This window comes from Callionymus lyra, chromosome 5, assembly GCF_982586985.1.
Source record: "Callionymus lyra chromosome 5, fCalLyr1.hap1.1, whole genome shotgun sequence".
In the NCBI taxonomy this organism is placed as follows: Eukaryota; Metazoa; Chordata; class Actinopteri; order Syngnathiformes; family Callionymidae; genus Callionymus; species Callionymus lyra.
This window is the reverse complement of record NC_141822.1, coordinates 6709038-6734263: the sequence shown is the minus strand read 5'-3', so window position 1 is coordinate 6734263 and position 25226 is coordinate 6709038. Positions and strand designations below refer to the sequence as shown.

At 30.4% G+C, this 25226-nt stretch overlaps 1 protein-coding gene across 4 annotated transcripts in view; it reads right to left on the bottom strand.

Annotated features, from left to right (window-relative positions):
• LOC148079165 (putative E3 ubiquitin-protein ligase HERC1) overlaps positions 1 to 25226 on the bottom strand; it is a 127964-nt gene that overhangs the window by 67160 nt on the left and 35578 nt on the right. For 2 of the 4 annotated variants that reach the window (XM_087790634.1, XM_087790635.1), the window contains exons 32-47: positions 24883 to 24980; positions 24430 to 24519; positions 24096 to 24263; positions 22702 to 22941; positions 22551 to 22634; positions 21162 to 21387; positions 19241 to 19526; positions 17117 to 17784; positions 14646 to 14859; positions 12657 to 12826; positions 9975 to 10058; positions 8686 to 8872; positions 7351 to 7484; positions 6979 to 7187; positions 1959 to 2076; positions 1750 to 1885 (exon numbers count right to left, since the gene is read on the bottom strand). In XM_087790634.1, coding sequence (XP_087646760.1) covers positions 1750 to 1885; positions 1959 to 2076; positions 6979 to 7187; positions 7351 to 7484; positions 8686 to 8872; positions 9975 to 10058; positions 12657 to 12826; positions 14646 to 14859; positions 17117 to 17784; positions 19241 to 19526; positions 21162 to 21387; positions 22551 to 22634; positions 22702 to 22941; positions 24096 to 24263; positions 24430 to 24519; positions 24883 to 24980 — 3112 coding nt within the window. Of the gene's footprint in view, positions 1 to 1749; positions 1886 to 1958; positions 2077 to 6978; positions 7188 to 7350; positions 7485 to 8685; positions 8873 to 9974; positions 10059 to 12555; positions 12595 to 12656; positions 12827 to 14645; positions 14860 to 17116; positions 17785 to 19240; positions 19527 to 21161; positions 21388 to 22550; positions 22635 to 22701; positions 22942 to 24095; positions 24264 to 24429; positions 24520 to 24882; positions 24981 to 25226 lie in introns of all 4 variants that reach the window. The other 2 variants (XM_087790636.1, XM_087790637.1) reach the window with 2 other exon arrangements.

The window sequence follows — 25226 nt, the reverse complement described above, 5'->3', positions numbered from 1 at the left end:
TATATTTTCTCACGTGTTGCTATAGAACGATGTTAAAAATCTTGATTCTCATGTTGGTTTTAATAAATAACATTCAAGATTATTTTATACTATTATTCACAGTATTGTGAAAAAAAATGTTAAAGTGTATCGATATTTTTCACGTGTTGCTACAGAACGATGTTAAAAATCTTGATTCTCACGTTGGTTTTAATAAATAACATTCAACATTATTTTATATACTATTATATAGAGTATTGTGGGAAAAAAAACATGTTTTAAAGTGTATTTATATTTTCTCACGTGTGCTATAGAATGATGTTAAAAATGTTTATTCCCACCTTGGTTTTAATAAATAACATTCAACATTATTTTATATACTATTATATAGAGTATTGTGGGAAAAAAAAAGATGTTTAAAAGTGTACTTATATTTTCTCACGTGTGCTATAGAATGATGTTAAAAATGTTTATTCCCACCTTGGTTTTAATAAATAACATTCAACATTATTTTATATACTATTATATAGAGTATTGTGGGAAAAAAAAAGATGTTTAAAAGTGTACTTATATTTTCTCACGTGTTGCTATAGAACGATGTTAAAAATCTTGATTCTCATGTTGGTTTTAATAAATAACATTCAACATTATTTTATACTATTATTCAGAGTATTGTGAAAAAAAATGTTAAAGTGTATCGATATTTTTCACGTGTTGCTATAGAATGATGTTAAAAATCTTGATTGTCACGTTGGTTTTAATAAATAACATTCAACATTATTTTATACTATTATTTACCGTATTGTAAAAAATAGTTAAAGTGTATCGATATTTTCTCATGTGTTGCTATAGAACGATGTTAAAAATCTTGATTCTCACGTTGGTTTTAATAAATAACATTCAACATTATTTTATATACTATTATATAGAGTATTGTGGGAAAAAAAAACATGTTTAAAAGTGTACTTATATTTTCTCACGTGTTGCTATAGAACGATGTTAAAAATCTTGATTCTCACGTTGGTTTTAATAAATAACATTCAACATTATTTTATACTATTATTTACCGTATTGTAAAAAATAGTTAAAGTGTATCGATATTTTCTCACGTGTTGCTATAGAATGATGTTAAAAATCTTGATTCTCACGTTGGTTTTAATAAATAACATTCAACATTATTTTATACTATTATTTACCGTATTGTAAAAAATAGTTAAAGTGTATTTATATTTTCTCACGTGTTGCTATAGAATGATGTTAAAAATCTTGATTCTCACGTTGGTTTTAATAAATAACATTCAACATTATTTTATACTATTATTTACCGTATTGTAAAAAATAGTTAAAGTGTATTTATATTTTCTCATGTGCTGCTATAGAACGATGTTAAAAATCTTGATTCTCACGTTGGTTTTAATAAATAACATTCAACATTATTTTATATACTATTATATAGAGTATTGTGGAAAAAAAAACATGTTTAAAAGTGTATTTATATTTTCTCATGTGTGCTATAGAATGATGTTAAAAATGTTTATTCTCACCTTGGTTTTAATAAATAACATTCAACATTATTTTATACTATTATTCACAGTATTGTGAAAAAAAATGTTAAAGTGTATCGATATTTTCTCACGTGTTGCTATAGAACGATGTTAAAAATCTTGAAAAACATGTTAAAGTGTATCGATATTTTCTCACGTGTTGCAACACAACGATGTTAAAAATCTTGATCCTCACGATGGATTTAATAACTAACGATGGACTCACCGCTCATGCTTGGACTCCCCCAGGTGAGCCGCGAGGTACTTCTCCCTGCAGGACGTGCACAGCAGGTAGAAAGGGAAGTTGGATCCGCACTCGCCTTTGAACCACACGTCCACGTAGGCGCCCGTGCTGTCGTAACCTTTCAATGAAGTTACCATAACAATAAATAACAATAATAAAGAACAATAAAGTTCTACCTAACCTAACCTAACCTTTCCTGGCGGCGCTCTGACCGCAGCCCGGGTGTCGGTGCTTGATGTGGTTGTTGAACTGAAGGGTGAAGGTGTTGCAGAGTTCGCACTTCACCATCTGATTGTGTTCTTCTCCAACCTGAGGGGGAATCATGGATGAAATCTTATGTATGTCGGTTATCAGAGTGAATACATGTTTAAATATTCTAATTCATATAAAGTCCAGTTCCTTAATGCTTTTTAAATATTTTGATTGGCAATACTATTGTAACATAACATTTTTATATTGATTTCAAAAGGCTTGATTTTCTGGAACTCCTGTTGTGTTATCAGTTTTATATTGACCTTTAAAGTATATACTTTATTGAGTATTGTTTTGATTGTTTAAGCGCTTTGTGACCCTTGTCTTACTTACTATATGTGAAAAAGATTTAATGTAGAAAATGTATTTTTTAATCACTGTAATTAAAATAGCAAACTCTGTTTAAAAAACAGTTTTAAATTGTGTTTTGATTAATTAAAATCAATAGTTTGTAAAATAAAAGGTTGACATTTCTTTTATTTAAAAATTGAATTTAAAGAAAACTATATATTTTCCTTCAGGGGTCCCCACAGCAGATCAACCTCCTCCATCTAACCCTGTTTCTCTCACACCAACCAACTTCAGGTCCTCTTTCACTACATCCATAAACCTTCTCTTTGTTCTTCCTCTGGACCTCCTGCCTGGCAGTTCCAACCCCAGCATCCTTCTACAACTATACCCACTATCTGTCCTCTGTACATGACATGACCAAAACATCTAACATGTTCCTCCTTCCTGATCCATCTTCATCACTTCCAAAGAGAACCTCAACCTCTTCATCTCTGCTTCCTATTCCTCAGTGCCACTGACCAGAGAGAAATCCTTTATACTTGTATAGCTTTATTACGTTAAAAACAGCAACTGCAGTTAATAAAAACTCTGCAGAAAGAATTCTGAGTCGCTCTAGTAGAAGAACTCACATTTCTCCGATCCTTAAAACTCTTCACTGGCTGCCAGTTTCTTTCAGGATCATTTTAAAATTCTGGTTCTTCTCTACCTTCAGAGCTATTCATGGTCAGACCTTCCATCAGTGATCTGATCCAGACTTACACCCCAGCTCGGGCTCTGAGGTCAGTGGATCAGAATCTACTGATGGTTCCTGAACTTCCGGACCAGAGGAGAGAAATCCTTCCAGATTGTTGCTCCTAAGCTTTGGAACCATCTCTGTGTTTGATGATCTACTGACTCCTTCAAGAAACATCTGTGTTTGATGATCTACTGACTCCTTCAAGAAACATCTGTGTTTGATGATCTACTGACTCCTTCAAGAAACATCTGTGTTTGATGATCTACTGACTCCTTCAAGAAACATCTGTGTTTGATGATCTACTGACTCCTTCAAGAAACATCTGTGTTTGATGATCTACTGACTCCTTCAAGAAACATCTCTGTGTTTGATGATCTACTGACTCCTTCAAGAAACATCTGTGTTTGATGATCTACTGACTCCTTCAAGAAACATCTGTTTGATGATCTACTGACTCCTTCAAGAAACATCTGTGTTTGATGATCTACTGACTCCTTCAAGAAACATCTCTGTGTTTGATGATCTACTGACTCCTTCAAGAAACATCTGTGTTTGATGATCTACTGACTCCTTCAAGAAACATCTCTGTGTTTGATGATCTACTGACTCCTTCAAGAAACATCTGTGTTTGATGATCTACTGACTCCTTCAAGAAACATCTGTGTTTGATGATCTACTGACTCCTTCAAGAAACATCTGTGTTTGATGATCTACTGACTCCTTCAAGAAACATCTGTGTTTGATGATCTACTGACTCCTTCAAGAAACATCTGTGTTTGATGATCTACTGACTCCTTCAAGAAACATCTCTGTGTTTGATGATCTACTGACTCCTTCAAGAAACATCTGTGTTTGATGATCTACTGACTCCTTCAAGAAACATCTGTGTTTGATGATCTACTGACTCCTTCAAGAAACATCTGTGTTTGATGATCTACTGACTCCTTCAAGAAACATCTGTGTTTGATGATCTACCGACTCCTTCAAGAAACATCTGTGTTTGATGATCTACTGACTCCTTCAAGAAACATCTGTGTTTGATGATCTACTGACTCCTTCAAGAAACATCTGTGTTTGATGATCTACTGACTCCTTTAAGAAACATCTGTGTTTGATGATCTACTGACTCCTTCAAGAAACATCTGTGTTTGATGATCTACTGACTCCTTCAAGAAACATCTGTGTTTGATGATCTACTAACTCCTTCAAGAAACATCTGTGTTTGATGATCTACTGACTCCTTCAAGAAACATCTGTGTTTGATGATCTACTGACTCCTTCAAGAAACATCTGAAGACATTTTTATTCATGCAGACTTTTCCTTGATTTTCTGGAACTCCTGTTTTATTCTCTGTCTTATCTTGACCTTTTAAGATTATATTTTAGATATAGATATAGAGTATTATTTTGATTGTTTAAGTACTTTGTGACCCTGGTCTAGAAAAGCGCTCTGTAAATATAAATGACTTATTTACTTACTGTCTCCAGACCATAGTTCATGGCTGGTCTCATCACTGTCTTGTAGATCTTTCCTTTCATTCTGGCTGATACTCTTTTCTCCACCCGTTCCATTCAGCTTCAACATGTTTCTTCACCTCTTTTCCACCATCTTTACTGCTCTGGACTGTTGACCCTAAATACTTAAAATCCTTCACCTTCTTCATCTCCCTGTAGCCTCACAGTTCCTCTCCTTTCTAGAACATATCTCCACCTCTCCAGCTTCTCCTCCACCTGCTCTCTGCTCTCACCACAGATCACAATGTCATTCATTTTTTAATATATATTTTTTATATTTTTGCTTCCAAAATGAATGATTGTTTTTTTACATATACAGTTTGATATTCTAGCTCCAATGATACAAAGATAATTGATCAGACTTTCAGCCAATCAGGTAAAGCATAGATGATCACATGATGACATCGAAGCACACGATCATGTAGCGTCGGTACTGTATTGTCTGCCGTATATTAAATTATATAACAATCATTTTTATATTTAATTTAGAAGGCTACAATAAAGAAAAATTGAATTAACAAAAAATATTTTCGAATTATTGGAACTCTGTGTAATAATTAATAATAATAAATAATAACTATTATAATAATATTTAATAGTAAAAACAATAATAACTATTATAATAATACTTAATAATAAAAATAACTATTATAATAAAAAATAATATAATTATATATTTATAATTACTTTATACAATTAAAACAAATCTACCTTTCAATATACAAATATTTAAATGAAATTATTTAATGATTAAACTATTATAATAATATTTAATAGTAAAAACACTAATAAATATTATAATAATACTTAATAATAAAAATAACTATTATAATAAAAAATAATATAATTATATATTTATAATTACTTTATATAATTAAAACAAATCTACCTTTCAATATACAAATATTTAAATGAAATTATTCAATGATTAAATTATTATAATAATATTTATTAGTAAAAACAATAATAACTATTATAATAATACTTAATAATAAAAATAACTTTTATAATAAAAAATAATATAATTATATATTTATAATTACTTTATACAATTAAAACAAATCTACCTTCAATATACAAATATTTAAATGAAATTATTCAATGATTAAATTATTATAATAATATTTAATAGTAAAAATAATAATTTCTATTATAATAATACTTAATAATAAAAATAACTATTATAATAAAAAATAATATAATTATATATTTATAATTACTTTATATAATTAAAACAAATCTACCTTTCAATATACAAATATTTAAATGAAATTATTCAATGATTAAATTATTATAATAATATTTATTAGTAAAAACAATAATAACTATTATAATAATACTTAATAATAAAAATAACTTTTATAATAAAAAATAATATAATTATATATTTATAATTACTTTATACAATTAAAACAAATCTACCTTCAATATACAAATATTTAAATGAAATTATTTAATGATTAAACTATTATAATAATATTTAATAGTAAAAACACTAATAGCTATTATAATAATAATTAATAATAAAAATAATAATAACTATTATAATAAACAATAATATAATTATATATTTATAATTACTTTATATCATTTAAAAAAATCTACCTTTCAATATATAATATTTTAATGAAATTAGTCAATGATTAAATTATTATAATAATATTTAATAGTAAAAACAATAATAACTATTATAATAATACTTAATAATAAAAATAACTATTATAATAAAAAATAATATAATTATATATTTATAATTACTTTATACAATTAAAACAAATCTACCTTCAATATACAAATATTTAAATGAAATTATTTAATGATTAAACTATTATAATAATATTTAATAGTAAAAACACTAATAGCTATTATAATAATAATTAATAATAAAAATAACTATTATAATAAAAAATAATATAATTATATATTTATAATTACTTTATATAATTAAAACAAATCTACCTTCAATATACAAATATTTAAATTAAATGATTTAATGATTGAACTATTATAATAATATTTAATAGTAAAAACACTAATAGCTATTATAATAATAATTAATAATAAAAATAATAATAACTATTATAATAAACAATAATATAATTATATATTTATAATTACTTTATATCATTTTTAAAAATCTACCTTTCAGTATACAATATTTAAATGAAATTAGTCAATGATTAAATTATTATAATAATATTTAATAGTAAAAACAATAATAACTATTATAATAATAATTAATAATAAAAATAATAATAACTATTATAATAAAAAATATATATAATTATATATTTATAATTACTTTATATAATTTAAAAAAATCTACCTTTCAATATACAATATTTTAATGAAATTATTCAATGAATAAAATAAAAGTTTCAACATTAGAAACATTGAACACAACATCCTGACGTCACCTCCACGATCTGCAGAGTGTCTCGCTCCAGGCTGAACAGGGACGGGGTGAGCAGGTCCTCGTAGGTCTCCTCGTGGTACGGGTCGTCCATGTAGCCCAGCTCCGACTCGTCCTCCGCCGAGAAGGAGTGGAACTCCACGTGCTCCGGCCAGACGCTGACGGTGGGATGTTGCTGGAAGAGCTGAGGTAGAGGGTTGGGCGACGGCAGGTCTGAGATCAGAGGAGAGATTCACTTAGATATGAACAAAGCTGCAGAACGACAGATACAAGTTTATCTTCAGGAAATAATATCATGTAAACTCATGCATTTGTACTTTAACTGCTGAATGAAAACAGTGTATTTTTTGAGAAGAATAAACTTCATTTTTCTGACTTCGACCTGCTCTTCGAAACGACGTCCTCTGGGTCGGTCCTGAGCGACGCCGCCGGGCGGGAGGAGGTCTGTTCCTGGTCAGGTGGACGTCCAGGAAGTTCTCGCGCTCGATCCAGTCCAGTCCTGGCAACAAGCTGAAGGATTGGATCGTTAATATTATTATTTTGTTTCTTTTGTTTGTTTATAAAATATACTGTTTAATCAACAATATCATCATTATTGGATTAAACATCTTGAAAACCTCAGTGATGGTTGGTTTGAAAGCAGCAGAAACTGTTTATTGTTTTATATAAAATATATATACATATATATACCATGAAGGAGGATTAATGACATTATAATGAATTAATAAATATATTGTGCACAAATGTCATAAGAAATGATTGACTTCCGATTTTATTTTTGTCAAAAAATAGTGTTATTTCTGTGCATATATACATTTATCTATTTATACATTTTGACTTTATTTATTAATACATTTATTTATTTATGTTTTATTCACAAAATGTAAAAAAGAAGAAACATAAATGAAAAAATGGTCAAATAAGAATTACGTAAATAATTAATGTACAAATAAATAAACGTCAGAATGTATACATATATACACTTTTATATAGACAGAAATATAACTGGTCTTTAAAAAATTAAATGTAATTTATTGATACATTTATTTATTAATACATTTATTTATTCATGTATTTAAACATCTGTGGGACAAAGTAACTGATGACGAACATATGATGCTTGTCAAGGCAGTAGTAATCGATCCGATCATATACTAAATAAGGAATTCTGTAAATAATTAAATGTACAAAAAAATAAACGTCGACATGTATAAATATATACACAATTTTATGCATAGATATATTACTGTACTTCAACAAATTTAACAATGTAATTTATGTATACATTTGGTTTTGTATTTATACGTTAATACATTTATAAGTATGTCATTTATTGTCCTACACAAGAACTTTTTTTTACCAAAATACACATCTGGATCCGATAAACTGTAGAAGAGTTGTCACTCTCTGTGGTGAAGAACAGGCTGTTCTTGCCGTTGTGTGCAGCGTGTTGTGTAAGCGAGTTACACTCCCGTCAAATGCATTAAGATCATCGTTAGCAACTTCATTTCAAATGATTTGAAATTATTGAAAATTAATTTTAAATGAAGAAGGAAAAATATCGAAAAAACACAAAATATGGGATTAAATGAGCTGCTTGGCAGAGGCCTGCGTGTGTGAGGGAGTGTCTGTGTTAGTCGTTGAGAGTCTTGTATTAATTAGTCTGTTTCTGCAGAACACAACGACAACAAAGCGAGCGTCTTCCTCTGACCTCTCAGTAGGTTGGCTCGTGGAGCGCTCCGGGCACTGGACGGTCTCCGGTCCATCTGGCGAGGGGGTGTCCGGGCCCCCCTCGGCCCTGGGGGAGTTCACAGAATGCGGGTCCTCGGTCAGCGGGTGTTCCAGCATCCAGCTGGCCAGGACCTCGATGGTCCGAGAGTCCAGGTCACCTGCGACATCTGGGAGAGACGCTGGAGGTTTAAAGATCCTGTAGTGACCATCAGGGCGTGCCGTCAAACCGGGCGTAAAGTGATTCGATTCATTGAGAATTTTAGTGCATAGAAGTGACAAATAAAATGTGTTTCATCGCAAATAAATGATCGTGTCATGCCTGTGAGGTAAACTGTAAAATTAAATATTACAAGATGTACAAAGACGATTATTCTTTAACAATATCATTCGAATCAGGGTTATATTGTTGGAAAATATACATAAAATGTTTGGTTTAAACAGCTTTTTCTGTATTTGTAATGGCGTTTAAAACCAATTGTAATCATATTGTACATGTATTATACATATGGGTATGAAAATATTTTACTGATTTGTTGTTCAAAGCACAAAAAAAGGCCAGAATAATCACCACTTACATTAAAAAACAAGTGTTTAAAAGTGATTTGTTCAACTTTATTTATCACCGCTGATAACCAAAAATATATATTAGTTTCAAAACCTGCCCTCATATGAAAATATTTCATCAATGCCATCAGAATATTGAATAGTTCAATTTAATTGAATCTAATTTAATATTTCAAATGTTGAAACTAAATTTTACTGAATTTTTATATTTTTATGCATTTCATTACTTTGTTGAAAGGTTGAATGTTTGTTTTTTAATGGTAATGAAAATTAAATTTCTTGGACTTAAATGTATGAAATGAATGAAATATTTTGTATTCTAGCCTTTTTAATATATGTAAAAAGAAATGTGTATGATAGTGTCAAATATTAGATTTATTACATTTATTTTTTAATCATTTTATTATAATATCAACCTCAATGTGTTATTTATTTTGTGTTACATTATTTATTAAAATAATTTAAAAAAAACATAATTTAACCTTAATATACACATTATTTGATTTATTCATTTAATACAAATATTCAACCCATTAATATTGAAATAATTTAATATAATTATTCAAAGAAATAAAGATTTCAACCTTTGAAACCTGAAATTCAACCATTAAAAATCCCGATGACGTGGATAAACTTCCACCTTCTTACGACAGTAAATATTAGTAAGATCAACATCATAAAAATCCAAAGTGGACCGAGTAGTACCTGCTGCTTCCATGGCCCAGTAGATATGCCTCATAGTGAATCCCATTTCTAGCAACCGACTGGTGACGAACATTTGTGTCCGCTCTGGTGGTTGAGGAGAAGATCAATTGTACACAAAACAAAACAAACAAAACCTCCGCCTTCATTTGAAGTTAATGTTCGGATGATTTAAAGTCATCTGAGAGTAAGAAACCAACCGATTCAAGGATGTAACGTTTGGTTTTACAGTTTAACGCTACACAAAATTCAACATTCATCTGGACTAGGGCTGCACGATACATCGCAAAAATATCCAAAATGGAACATGCGATATGCTTTGAAAACATGTGCGATAATTTATCATTTTTTATTGTACAAATCAAGCATTTCTTAAATGCACACTTCGACCAATCAGTGTCACGTTCTGTAAAGTTGTCAATTTGTACTTCTATGTCTCGTTGTTGTTTACGTCTCCGTCCGTCTGTGAACTGTGCGGCGCAGCTTGCTAGGCTCGGTTGCTATGGCGACGCAGCTCAGTATATCCACGGAAGTAATACTAACTTATGATCTAGTCAAACACTATTGATCCAGTCACTCGTCTCTTTCAACCTCCTTTGTTAAAGCGACATATTGTAAGAACTTTTCATCTCGTCTCAGTTGTTTTCTTAGAAGATCGTGAACTTCCAAACAAACCTGTCCGTCTTCACCGTATGCTAACGAGCTAAGTTGTTAGCGTCATTTATAAAGTGTCATGTGTGCGTGTACAAGGAGGTGGATTTATTATTGATTTGGTGATATCACGACGCGCCGGCGGGCTCCTCTCTGATGTCGCTCGTAAGTTGCAAGTCCCGCGAGACTGAGCGTCATAAGTGATATTTTTCTACAATAATGTCGGCACCGACGCGCTGAAATAAACGAAAGGGAAATATCAATCGTTTTCCTTCTATAAACCCCCGGACCTTCACTACAGTACTCATAAAAATATATCGCATTAATATGGATATCGCAATTCAAGACACCAATATCGAATATCGCACATATTTCCAGTATCGCGCAGCACTAATCTGAACTGAAAGTTGTACAATCAAATAAACAAGCAAAATGAAGTTCATTCAAGCCATGCATGTGATCAGGTGAGAGCAACACATGCCAGGACGGGCAGCAGATCATCTGAGAAAAGAAGCTGCACATTAATACACCAGCAAGTATTATTATTAGCATCATTTACTTAATATTGACGGGTAAAAAACGTATTGTTTGAAAAAACTGCATTGTACCACCATAGAACCCATGAATGGAAATGTAATACGTTAAATGTGGTGTAAAATATTGCTTTGATAAAACACAAATATACTTATTTGATTATAATAATATCACATAAACTGGGTTCAACTTTGAGATGATTAAGATAAGATAATGTGAAGATATAACTGAACAGATTTATCTCCTCTCAAATGTCGGCCTTGAAACTGAAATAAAATGTGCTTTTCTGACACATTAATTAACCGTCTCTTAATTTAAGTGTGTCTGGCTCCCTCTCACTGAACTCATCTCTGCACCTGTGTGCTCAGGATCCAAATAAACCTGAATATGTGTTACATTCCACCATGGTACTGGTGATGCAGTGATATGGAAGTATGTCGGTGTCATCGGAATTTTGAAAGATTGAATTTAACATTTCAAACGTTGAAAAAAAAGGTAATTATTGGAATCAATCATTTCTATAGTGAACGGTTGATTTATTTATTTATTTTTTTACAAATAATTAAATATTTCTCAAATAAATACAGCTTTTTACACATACAGTTTGATATTATAGTTCCAATAATTGAAAAAATGGAATATATTTTAATTGGTGCTGCCGTAATGATTGGCTAAAAGTTGCATCTGTCTGGTGACTGTTACAGTTACAGAAATTAAATTAATAGGCAACAATTAAAAAAATATTGAATAAAAGAAATACATTTTTTAATTATTGAAATGAAAATATTTAACTCTATGTGTAAAATTTTTTTTTTAAATATTTGAATTGTAAAAAAATATTTAAAAAAATATTAAATTAAAATATTATAAATACATTATTTTTTAAATTATTATAAAATAAAATAAAATTCACCTTTCAATATAAAAGTCATAGTTTTCAATTGTTAAATACGTTTTTTTAAAAATCAACATTTCAATATATAAACTTTCTTTAAGGTTTATCATTTTCTCTGACAGTATCTCTGGGTCAAGGTGACCCGAAGGCTGGAAAACAAATGTGTTTGTGGTATCCCTTGTTTTGTCTCTGGGTCAAGGAGAACGACCTCCACCACTACATATGAACTAACTGAAGCCAGGGAGGTCCTTAAACTTGACCCAGAGACAAAACAAGGGATACCACAAACACATTTGTTTTCCGACCTTTGGGTCAAATTGACCCTGAGACAACACAAGAGTTAAAATGTTAAATTCAATCATTCAACATTCTAAAGACACTGATTTACTTCCATACAGTGTCACAAGATTGTTCTGTGTGACAGCAAATCTTCCTGTGACGCCTCGGTAGCAAAATATAAATACATAAATAAAAATATTGGTCGAGGAAGGATGAGAGACTGACCTGAAGAGTTAAAACAAAGTGCAGCTGTTCTCTCTGAGAGTGAACGTCGGGTCACACATGACAGTGAGAAACATTTTGTTTTAAAGTGAGGGGCTTCTTACCCAGACTGCTCCGGGCCTGAGTGATGCAGGGCCCAGGCTCCATGAAGCTGGTCTGCTGCTCGGTGAAGGCGTCGCACGAGGCGGACGTGGCCAGGCTGAAGCAGGGGTGCAGGACGGGGGGGCTGCTGACCAGGCCGGTTAGTGTGGGGAACCGTGTTAGCACCATGTGCCTGGAGGGGAGCGAGAACACGTGAAGCCGTGATTCTACGGAAGTGGATCAGTGGCATCAGAGGGTTTTTAGAGGCTGAATTTAACAGTTTTTAATCTTTTAATTAAACCTTTTGTTTTTAAAGAATTTCATTCTTTTTTTAAATGTAATTTAATAGTTTCTATATTCAAATGTGGAATTGTTTGTTTACGGGTTATAATTATGTATCCAATCATTTGTATGTATATTTAACAATTTCATAAAGACACAGAGAATTTTATATTCTAAAAAATAAAATACACATTTCAAATGTCGAATATTTGATTTTTTTTTTTTTACTGAAATGCTTATTTAACATTTTAATTCTAATTAATTCTTAATTAATTTTACTTCTATATTTCAAGGTTTGTTAGATTATTGAATTCAATTATTTCTAAAATTAAAAATTGAATTTACTGATTTTTTTTAATTAATTAATAAAAAATAGGAATATTCTGGAAAATGAAAACATTTAATATATCTAATAGTTTAATATTCTACTTTGAATAATTAAAATAATTAATAAAATTATGCTTTGTTTAAGCATTCAAATATTTACATAAATGACATAGATTGATATATCAATTACATTTTTATATTATATGTATAGATTTAAAAAATACTGAATGCAGAAAATGTATTTATTAAATATTTGAATAAAATATCAAAACTTTAAATTAAAAAAAAATACAAATTCTGTCAATTCTTTTTTTTTTTTAATTTGAATTCAATTTAATTCAACTACTATATTTAAAGGTTAAATTTAGTTTTATTACATAATTGAACTTAATCATTTCTACAATGAAAGATCTAATTTACTGATTTTCTTTATGAATCCATTGAATGTTTTGGAAAATGAATACATTTAAACTATCAAATAGTATGATATTTTACTTTAAATAATAAAAAAAAACATGAAACTTTGCTTTGTCAAGCATTAAAATATGAACATAAATTATAATAAAACACACTGATATATCAATTAAATTGATTTATTATATATGGGATTTTATCCATGTTTGTATATGTTTTAATTCATCGCATTTTCAATTCAATATTGACCATTATTATATACAGTACTATAAGAGTTTTATATGAGAAAATTCCTTTGAAATATTCAGATTTTTTTTTATTCAATTGTTAAATGAAAAAAACACTTTTTAATCTTTGGTTGTTTTTCTTTGTTTTTAATTATTTTTTCTGACTAACTGAATTCTATAATTTCTATATTGAGAGGTTAACTGAATACATTTTACTCAATATATTAATATATAATATATACAATTAAAAGATATTGAATTCAAAACATTTATTTCTGAATCATTGGACCAAGATTATAAAACTCAATGTGTTCAAAAATATAACTTTGAAAATATTCAAATTTTTATTTTAATAAATATCAAATATTTAAAATAGAAATTAAATAATTCAAAAGAAACGAATGTAACCTTCATTATAGCAGCTATTTAATTGAATTATTTTAAAATGACAATTAAATGCTTAAAAAAACATGTCAATAAAAACATGTAAAGTCTAAACAAATGTTAACTCCTCAACATTCTGTTGACACTGACAAACTTCCATAAGACTCAGTGTTGGATCACTTCATAGCACAGAGCAGCTCCAGTAAAACCACTGAGCCTCAGGTTAATGGATTCAGTGCCACAGCCTTTGGTTAAAGTGGGCACAGGCAGGTTTTATCGACTCCTAACTCACCCTCGCTCTTCCCCGCGGACTGGCCGGTCCTGACAAGGAGCCACACTTTACATCGGAGTCACGGCTGCTTGTGAAGGAGAACTTACTGGAGGAGGCTGATGGGCAGGAACGGGTCGAAGCCGTCCAGGCTGTCCTGCTGCAGGTGGGTCGGGAGCGACGAGGCCAGCTCCGTGTTGGAGGACGAGGCCGAGGCCCGGTTGGACTGACCGAAGATGGCCGTCCCCTCGGAGCCGGCGCTGTACAGGGAGACCGAGCTGGAGGACTTGGACAAGGGCTGGGAGGAGAAGCTGGGAACGGATTCTGTAGGTGAGGATAGAAAAAGATTATTTTCAATTTCAGATGATAAGATTTCTATGTTATACAACAAAACTAATAAGTGACAGATATTCAAACTTTATTTATCTGAACACTTTTCAAATATACATTTGTATGTATATTTAACAATTTCATAAAGAATAAATCATTTTTTTATACAGAATTTTATATTCTAAAAAATAAAATGTATAATTTATTTTTTAACATTTTAAATGTCGAATCCTTTTTTTTACTCAAATACTATTTATCTTTTGAACATTTTAATACAATTTAATTCAACTTATGTATTTAAAGGTTGAATTTCGTTTTATTACATTATTGAATTCAATCATTTCTATAACGAAAGATCGATTTTAGTGATTTTCTTATGAATTCATCAAATTTTTTGGAAAATGATTACATTTTAAAATCTCAAATAGTTTGATATTTCACTCAAATTAAAAGAATAAATGATAATAATCTTTGTTAAGCATTAAACTATTTAAATAAATTATATTAAAACATAAGGATGTATCAATTAAATTGTTATATTATATATATATATATATATATATATGTATTATCTATGTTTATATATGTTTAAATATAATTTTTAATTTAATATTGACTATTATTATATACTATAACAGTTTTATATGAGAAAATCTTTTTGAAATATTCAGATTTTTATTCATTCAATTGTTAAATAAAAAATATTTATTTTACATTTTCGACTGTTATTATTCTGTTTTTGATTATTTTTCTGAATAACTAAATTCTATCATTTCTATATTGAGAATATTAATTTGTTTTTTAATTCATATATAATAATATAAAACGCAGGTTTTTTCTTCATAATTTAGAGTCAATATTTTTGCCAATTTCAAAAAATGGGTTTTGTGCAAATATTTTTCTTAATTATTTTCTATTTATTTTTTATAAATCTTATACAAATGCTTTTATTGTTGTTGTGGACTCTTTTTTTTTATAGACGTATATGATTAAATATGACATTTCATATGTTGAAAAAAAAACTTTTATTTCAAATAATTTAATTAAAAAAATATATGATTTCAAAATAAATGTATAAATATATATATAAATATATATTTTAATTCCAATAATATTCAAAATATATTTATTTGTTTAAAAGTCGCCTCAGGGGTTTGTATTGTAAAGAATATGTTGATGGATGAGGATGTAATGACTGAATGAATAAAGCTGCAAATATTTTTATGTTAATAAAAAATATAAAATAATAATATTCTTTATACAATTTATTGGACTATCAACCATAAATACAACTATGATAGAAATAAAAATATATTATTTGAAATATGAAAAATGAAAAGAATTGGTTGGATTTTTCTTAGATAGTTTTAGTGTGATACTGAAAATATAATTAGATGAATGATATACAGATCTAAACTATAATTTGTATACATTATATATTTATATGATGTGTTTTTTTTCCTGCAGTTCATACAAAACTCTGCAGCCAGAATTCTGAGCTGCTCTAGTAGAAGAACTCACATTTCTCCTTCAAACTCTTCTCTGGCTGCCAGTTTCATTCAGGATCATTTTTAAAGTTCTGGTTCTTACTTTCAGATCTATTCATGGTCAGACCTTCCATCAGTGATCTGATCCAGACTTACACCCCAGCTCGGGCTCTGAGGTCTGTGGATCAGAATCTACTGATGGTTCCTGAACTTCAGGACCAGAGGAGAGAAATCCTTCCACTGTTGCTCCTAAGCTTTGGAACGATCTCTGTGTTTGATGATCTACTGACTCCTTCAAGAAACATCTGTGTTTGATGATCTACTGACTCCTTCAAGAAACATCTGTGTTTGATGATCTACTGACTCCTTCAAGAAACATCTGTGTTTGATGATCTACTGACTCCTTCAAGAAACATCTGTGTTTGATGATCTACTGACTCCTTCAAGAAACATCTGTGTTTGATGATCTACTGACTCCTTCAAGAAACATCTGTGTTTGATGATCTACTGACTCCTTCAAGAAACATCTGTGTTTGATGATCTACTGACTCCTTCAAGAAACATCTCAAGACACTTTTATTTGAGCTTTTTCTTGATTTTCTGAGACTCTTGTGTTTGTCTTTTGATCTTTTAAAGTAAATATTTTAACTGTGTATCGTTTTTGATTGTTAAAGCGCGTTGTGACCCTGGTCTAGAAACATCTTCACAAATGACCTTTACTTTACTTAACTTTATTTATATAATAAGTTGGTACAAGGTCATACCTCTGTGTTCCTTCTCCTGGAGTCTGTTGAGGGCCCCCCTGTAGATCATGAACTGAGCTCTCTCCAGGTCGGCCAGGGTCACCCTCTGCTTGATGGGACAGGGTCTGACGGCCCACTTGACCATGCTCTGGACCACATACTGCAGCACGGAGCGCAGCTCCACGCTCTCGTCCCACTGCTTCCCGCCTCCCCGGCCCTGGTCTTCGTTGGGGCTGGTCGGGGTGGCGGCGGCGCTGGAGTCCTGCTTCGGCACCAGCAGCAGATCCGAGAGCTTGTCGCAGCCGAATATGACGGTGAGGGTCTTCAGAGCTCCGGTGAGAAGGTAGGAGACCCGGACCGCCCGCAGCTCCTGGGCGAAGATCCGGAGCAAGGCTTGGGTTTGGATCTTGGACGCAGGATCCGCCTCCTTCTTCTTCGTCTCGTCTTCACTCGGCCACTCCTGGTTCGCGGAGGAATCCTCCTCCTGCTCGGTCTCCTCCGAGTACTTCCTCTTCAGGAGCTGCTGCGCTCCCACCCAGCCGTGCTCCTCCAGGAGCCCCAGCAGATAGATGAGGTCCAGCATGACGGCGGGCTTCAGGCCGCCCAGGCGGGTCACGTCGTAGCCGGGCATGTCGCAGGGCTCCAGAGCCACGATGGGGGTGTCGCTGGGTGACCAAGAATTCACGGAGCTTTAGTTATCGGAAACGAGGGCGAGAAACCCACAGACACAGTGAAGAGCAGGAGGGAGTCAACAGTTAATGGGGTTTAGGTTTGAGGAGGAGGGAGAAAAAGAAAGATGGAAGGTCAGAAGGATGAGAAGGACAACAAAAGGAAAATATAAAAGACACTTTCAATCGATCAGGGAGATGAAAACATGCGATAACATTTGTTTACTGTAATAACAATAAGGACAAAAGAACAATTTCCTTTTTTCTTACAGATTTACAGACTTAAAAGTAGATTTATCTATTTTATGGAAGTATGTCAGTGTCATCAGAATATTGAATATTTAAATAAAAGTTGTTGAAACTTGATTTTTTTTTTTTTGTTTTGAATATTTTAATTATATTTAATTCAACTAATATATTTAAAGGTTGAATTGAGTTTAAATACATAATTTAATTTAATATTTTTTTATGAAAGATTTGATTTTTTAATTTTTTTAATTAATTCATTGAAAACAATCGAATGTTTTTGAAAATTAATACATTCAAAATATCAAATATTTTGATATTTTACTTTAAATAAGAATTTTAAAAGAAAATGCTTTGTTTAAGCATTCAATGTTTACATAAATAACATTAAAATATATATACATTAAATTGTTATATTATTATGTATATATTTAAACCGGTTACATGTTTAAAATGTACACATTGAATATTTGAATAAAATGTTGAATATATATAATATATTTGAATTCAAAAACTTTTTAAGTTAATATTTAAAGGTTGAACTTAGTTTTATTACATTGTTGAACTCAAATATTTCTATGATGAAAGTTTGAATTCACTGATCTTTTTCCTATTAATTAATTTAAAAAATATATATATATATATATATATATATATATATATATATATATATATATATTGGAAAATGAATACATTTAAATAAAAAAAATACATATATAAATATATTTTACTTGAGATAAATAAAATTATGCTTTGTTTAAGCATTATATTATTAACATGTATTACATTTAAATATATTTATATATCAATTAAATTGTTATCTTATACATAGATTTAATAACATTTGATTTCAAAAATGTATTGAATTAATGGAATTAAAATATAAAACTATTAACTCTTTTATTAGAAAAATCTTTTTTTAAATATTACATACATTTAATGAGAAATATTTAATTGAAAAAAAGGCAACGTTTCAAAAAATTCAATTATTAATTAAAAAAAAACATTTTAATGAAAGAATTTAAAACGGAACATGTTAAATTAACAGAAATACTTCCTCACTGTTTTTCTTTTGGTTAATAATACTTTAAAATATACTTTATTAGACTGTGAGGTGTTAAAGGTACTTATTGTGCTTTTTTCCCTTCAGTTTTGTGCACAAAAGAAACATTTACAATCAAGTTCTAAAAGAAGGACAACAAAAACTGGGAAACATAAGGGGGGTCAATACCTGACGGAGAGCTCGGCCTCCTCCCACTGCAGCTTGGCCAGAGAGCTTCCTTCCTTGAGGACCCCCAGAAGGATGGCTCGCCGCCCACTGGGCTTGTGCAGACACAGACCTCCGGCCCTGAGACCGCTGTCCACGCCCCCGATGAGGGCCAGCACCGGCCACACCTCGGTGCACAGAGCCGACAGCTTGGTCTCCGACAGGAAGCCTCGCTGAAGATCTGCTGAGTCACATGACGACTCGTTCTCGCCCTCGTGGTCGTCCTTCTCGAAGTGTGGAGGAGTGTAACCTGGAGAGGATGCGTTCGAAATATACAGGTTTTTACATTTCATTTGGTATCAAATATAGTTTTTTATTCCATTATTCATGACTTTATTGTATGAGTCACTTACTTTTATTGTTTTTGTTTATTGTTTGTATTTTTCAACTGTATGTCTGACAAAACATTTGTTTGTTGTGTTTACAATACTGGTAATAAAAGTGGTTTGAAAAAAACATTTTATTTACTTAAATACATGTATCTAGGGATTTGATAACAAGGTTTTTTTCTCTTAAAATTAACTCATATTAAATAAAAATGTACTGAATAAATCAGAATGTATTTGTTAAATAAAGGTTAATATTAATTGATTCTTCATTTTAATATGCTGACTTTAATGAAAGATTTTTTTTTTTTATTAATCACAATTTATTCATTCTTTTTATTTAATAACTAATTTTATCTTGTCATCACAACGACCTGTGGCGTGTTAATTTAATAAACATTTTTTTGTTTCTTAAAATTAATTATTATTAAACAATATTTTCACCTAAATTTTTCACGAATTTATTTGCTTAAAAAAGGTCAGTATGGATAAAGTGTATTATATAATTAATTATTACATGGTAAAGTTAATAAACAAGTCACTGAAGTATGTACTGTTTTGAGTATTGTTTTGATTGTTAAAGCGCTTTGTGACCCTGGTCTCGAAAAGCGCTATATAAATAAATATTACTTACTTACTTACTTACTTAGTTACTTACTTAAAGCGATTCTATGCGATTTGAAGTCGAGCGACAGCAGTGGACTAAAGTGGTATTGTTTAGCCCGGCGGGAAACCACATTTCTCATTTTATGAATAGATTTTTAATATTTATTTCACTATTTTTTTTCTATACTGTCAACACAAACCTTTGTTTTGTTTACATTAAATGTAATGCTTAATTCAAATTAATACTTCCAAAAAATGGTTTTAAGAAAAGTAAAAAGTAATTTTATGAACATATATTTGTGTCTTAAAACAAATTATTGCTTAATTACTTACTTAATCTGTGTTTCTTTAAATATTCGAATATTTAAAAAAATAACATTTTCAAATTGATAAAAATAGTACCACAATCATCAGCAATCAGATTAAAGTAGTTGGTATTTACTTGGTATTGTCTGGTAACTATTAATATTGATTTTAAAAGCTATAAATGTAAAAATAAATAAATATTTTTTGTGGGTTAATTGTAAATTATTGATTATTTTATGATCAAGTTATTAAACGAGTCATTTAAATTATTTGATCAATTTTTAATATTTATTTTTCAATTAAATTCCTGTGTTTTATTGACATTATTGCAATAAATGTGTTTTTGATTTTGAACATTTAAATCAAGTTTAATAAAAGTAATAAGTAACATAGTCTATCACAAGTGCAAGTTCTAAGAATTTAGAAACTTTTCTGACCATGAGAAACAACGTTTTTTATACTTTTATGTCATTTATATCATAGAATTAACTGCTAGTCTAGACTTTGTTTATTATTCAGTGTTTCTAAGCGACATAAATGACTTGCAAATCATTACAAAGTTAAATCCAAATTAAAAATATGACTCAGATTTCAATATAAAAAAGCATATATGATCAAAAATACAGAAATAAAGCGTAAAAGTTTACCCGACACGACGTGTGCGAACTTGTCCTCCTTGAGCAGCGGGCCGATGAGCTCCAGGTGACTGTGGACGTACTGGTTGATGTGAGGCGACCACTGGTCGAACTGCTGCAGCTTTCGGAGCAGCTGGACCGTGGACTCCAGCAACACGGTGGTCTGAGGACCGCAGAAAGGCTCCCCTGCCAGCAGCTTGCTGGGCATCCCTCGCATCTGGAGGTCATGGAGCGCCACCTGCAGGAGAAAAGTTGAAAAAAATAAATTAGAAAATTGAAGGATCATTTAATAGTTTGGTCAATATTGGTCATTTTCAAGTGGAAACAGATAATAAAATGTCACTCGTCCGGAAACTTTACACACCTTCAGCAAAGTTTCTATATTATGGTTTTAAGTTAAGTTAAATGTAAGACATTTAAACAATATTAAACAACAGAACTTATAAATTTCATGATAAAACCGAAATAAGAAAAACACAAATCGCAGTCATGGGTTATTAAGACGATGTGTGCAAATGTGTGTAGGAGTGAAAGTGTTAACATTCATTTTAATATATCATAAAAGTCTGTTTTAATTTAGTTATTTTATTGAAGTACATTTTCAAAACTCTATGTTGTCTTAACTTTTTAAAGTATATATTTTAACTGTGTATTGTTTTTGTTTGTTAAAGTGCTTTGTGACCCTGGTCTAGAAAGATCTTTACAAATATAAATTACTTAATTACTTACTTAACATTTGTTTCTTTAAATATTCAAATATTTTAAAAAATACACATTTTCAAATTGATAAAAATACTGACACAATGATCAGCAAAAAGTTCGATTAAAGAAGTTGGTAATTACTTGGTATTGTCTGGTAACTATTAATATTGATTTTAAAAGCTAAATGTAAAAATTTTTTTTTTCACAGCAGGAGGCTGTCAACAATGAGTCTGGTTCTGCTCGAGGTTTCTGCCTTTCTCGCCTAGCCACACTGTGCTTTACATATTATTGAGTTCCTGACTTTATTTTACAAACTTTATTATGATAAGAAACTTTGGATAAAATTGAATTAAATTGAATTAATACGTTCATATATTTAATGTAAATTATAGTTTATAATTCTTTACATGTAATCAAATGAAAATAATTATTTTCTTGTCTCTTATTAAACTGCAGTTTAATTACAGTCAAAACTCATAGTGATGTTGAAGAACTTAAATAAGACTCACTCATAAAACATTCTTCAATAATAATATAAGCAATAAATCGCTTTTTTTTTAACAATATAGTGGTTCTAAGAAACGTCAAGTCATCTTTTATATTTGCTTATATATGTTTTCATACTGTGGAAGAAGTAAACCAGAGCAAAAGCGATTCATAATCAATAGTATAAATATGGTGAAGTGTGGCCTCATCTACCTTCTCCCCTGGATTACTGCTGTAGAACAACACGCACGGGTACAGCTCTGAAGCCACCACACCTTCGAACGCCAACTTGGGTTCCTGCAGGGAAGAAAAGAAAATGAAGATAAAAGAAGAGAGAAGTCGAGGACTGACGTCCAAGACTGACCTTGTCGTTCTTGGCGAACGAGACGGTGTGACCCTCCATGTCCAGGATGCAGGTGATGGTGTCGCCCTGACTGAAGGAGGGCAGAGTGCGGACCAGTTCCCCTCCGTGGTACAGGTTCCCGCTGTAGGCCCGGTAGAGCCACATGTCTGTGGTGGTGTGATGGTTGTAGTCTCGCACCGGCCAGCGCGACACGCCGATGCACGTGCCCTCGTTCCCTCGGTTCTCTTTGGTGATGTGGAACTGAAGGTGGACGGAAGAAGAGAGTGAAGCTCGCTGGAGTATTGATGGAAGTAAGTCAGTGAATTTTTTAATTTTCTTATGTTGAATTTTTTTCCTGAAATGGTGTTGTTTTTTTAAGGTTTCATTTGTTTTTTAATGATCAAATTCAATAAGTTGTAAATTGAAAGGTTCAATTCAATTAAAAAAAAAAAAATTAAATGTCTAATATTTACAGTTAAGTATGTATTAAAAAACTAATTTATTTATTATTTTATATATATTAATTACAATTCTAATATTTATAGTTATGTATGTGTTAAAAAACAAATGTATTTATTATTTTAAATTAATTAATTACAATTCTAATATTTACAGTTATGTATGTGTTAAAAAAAACTAATTTATTTATTATTTAATATATATTAATTAAAATTCTAATATTTAAAGTTACGTATGTGTTAAAAAACTTATTTATTTATTATTTTAAATAAATAAATTACAATTCTAATATTTAAAGTTATGTACGTGTTAAAAAACTCATTTATTTATTATTCTAAATTAATTAATTACAATTCTAATATTTACAGTTATGTATGTGTTAAAAAACGAATTGATCTATTTTTATTTATTATTTTATATATATATATATATTAAAATTCTAATATTTACAGTTATGTATGTATTAGAAAAATTATTTATTTATTTGTATTTATTCTGTTATATATATTAATTAACATTTACAGTTGTAAATATTTACAGTTATGTATGTGTTAAAAAACGTATTTATTTATTTTTATTTATTATTTTATATATATAAATTAAAATTCCAATATATACATGTATGCATGTGTTTAAAACGAATGTATTCATTGTTATTTATTCTTTTTTAATATGTCAATTAAAATTCTAATATTTACATTTATACAGGTATATGTGTTAAAAAACAAATGTATTCATTTTTATTTATTCTGTTTTTTTTCAATTAAATAAATGTGTTTTGACTCTACATATTTACATTATTGAATTAAAAGCAAAAAACACATTCAACCTCTCAATACAGAAATTAATAAAATAATTTATTTTTTTAATAATAATAATTAAAAATGATAACAAGTGTTCAATCTAACCATTGAACATTGGATACACTGATACACTTCCATACGTCACCACTATACCTTCCATATGAAACAGCCTGAGCTGATGGCAGTCGTGGCGAGTCCGTATCCTTTCCCTCCGGTGCCGTGAGAAAGAACATTTCCGCTCTCCAGCGAACAGCAGATGAGTTTATGAGGGTCGTAGGAAAAATCTCCGATAGGAATACATTCATCGTAGCTGCCAGAAGTCTGTGAAATACATTGAAATAGATTATGAAGCAACGTGTGGGTTAAGAATATAGTTTGAGAAAGTCAAGGTGAACAACTGAGATATATTGTAAATAAATAAAGAAGTTACAACTTAAAAAGGCACTAATACAATCCGGATTAATAAGTAGTTACGAGCGAACTTTACCCCTTTTTCAACAGTTTCTTCTTGAGTCTTCTCGGAAAGTGGTTCTTCCCACATATAAGCAGACAAGAGCTCGAAGAGGTGATTAACAATCTGAAAGACAGATGAAATAACAGGATAGAAATCTCCACATTTGAATCAGTAAAACTGCATTAAGTTTCAAATATTCACAGAACTTTTGAAATTAAAGCAACAAAACGTAAGAATTAAATCCTTGTTTCCAGCGCCCCTCAGTGTCAGAACATCGTAACTGCAGTGTCGTAACTTAATAATAGTATAATCACAGCTCGAGCGTTCTAATAAATAAGTCATAAAAATTAAATCAATACATAAAATATGAACAAGAAATAGATAACATTAATAAATAATGTAAGAAATGTTACGTAGTGTTGCTTTATCCAACGGAGCAAATTCAGTTGACATGTTATACTAAACATTTAAAATGTATTGTCTTACCATTTTCGTTTGATCTGGCTCAGAACAAGCAGGAAGCAGTCGTTCCAACACATGAAAGGCCAAAAGCTTAATGCGCAGGCTTTGAAAGAATGGAGACCCTGAACGAAGAGAATCTTATTTTAATGAGAAGATGTGGAAGTAAAGCAGCGATATCAGAATATCGGATGGTTGAATTTCAAAATGTATCAAGTAGTGATGTGTTGATGAAGCTTCATGAAACAGTGTCATTATCTTCAGAGTCCATTAGATGGTAGTGATGTGTTGATGAAGCTTCATGAAACAGTGTCATTATCTTCGAAGGCCACTAGATGGTAGTGATGTGTTGATGAAGCTTCATGAAACAG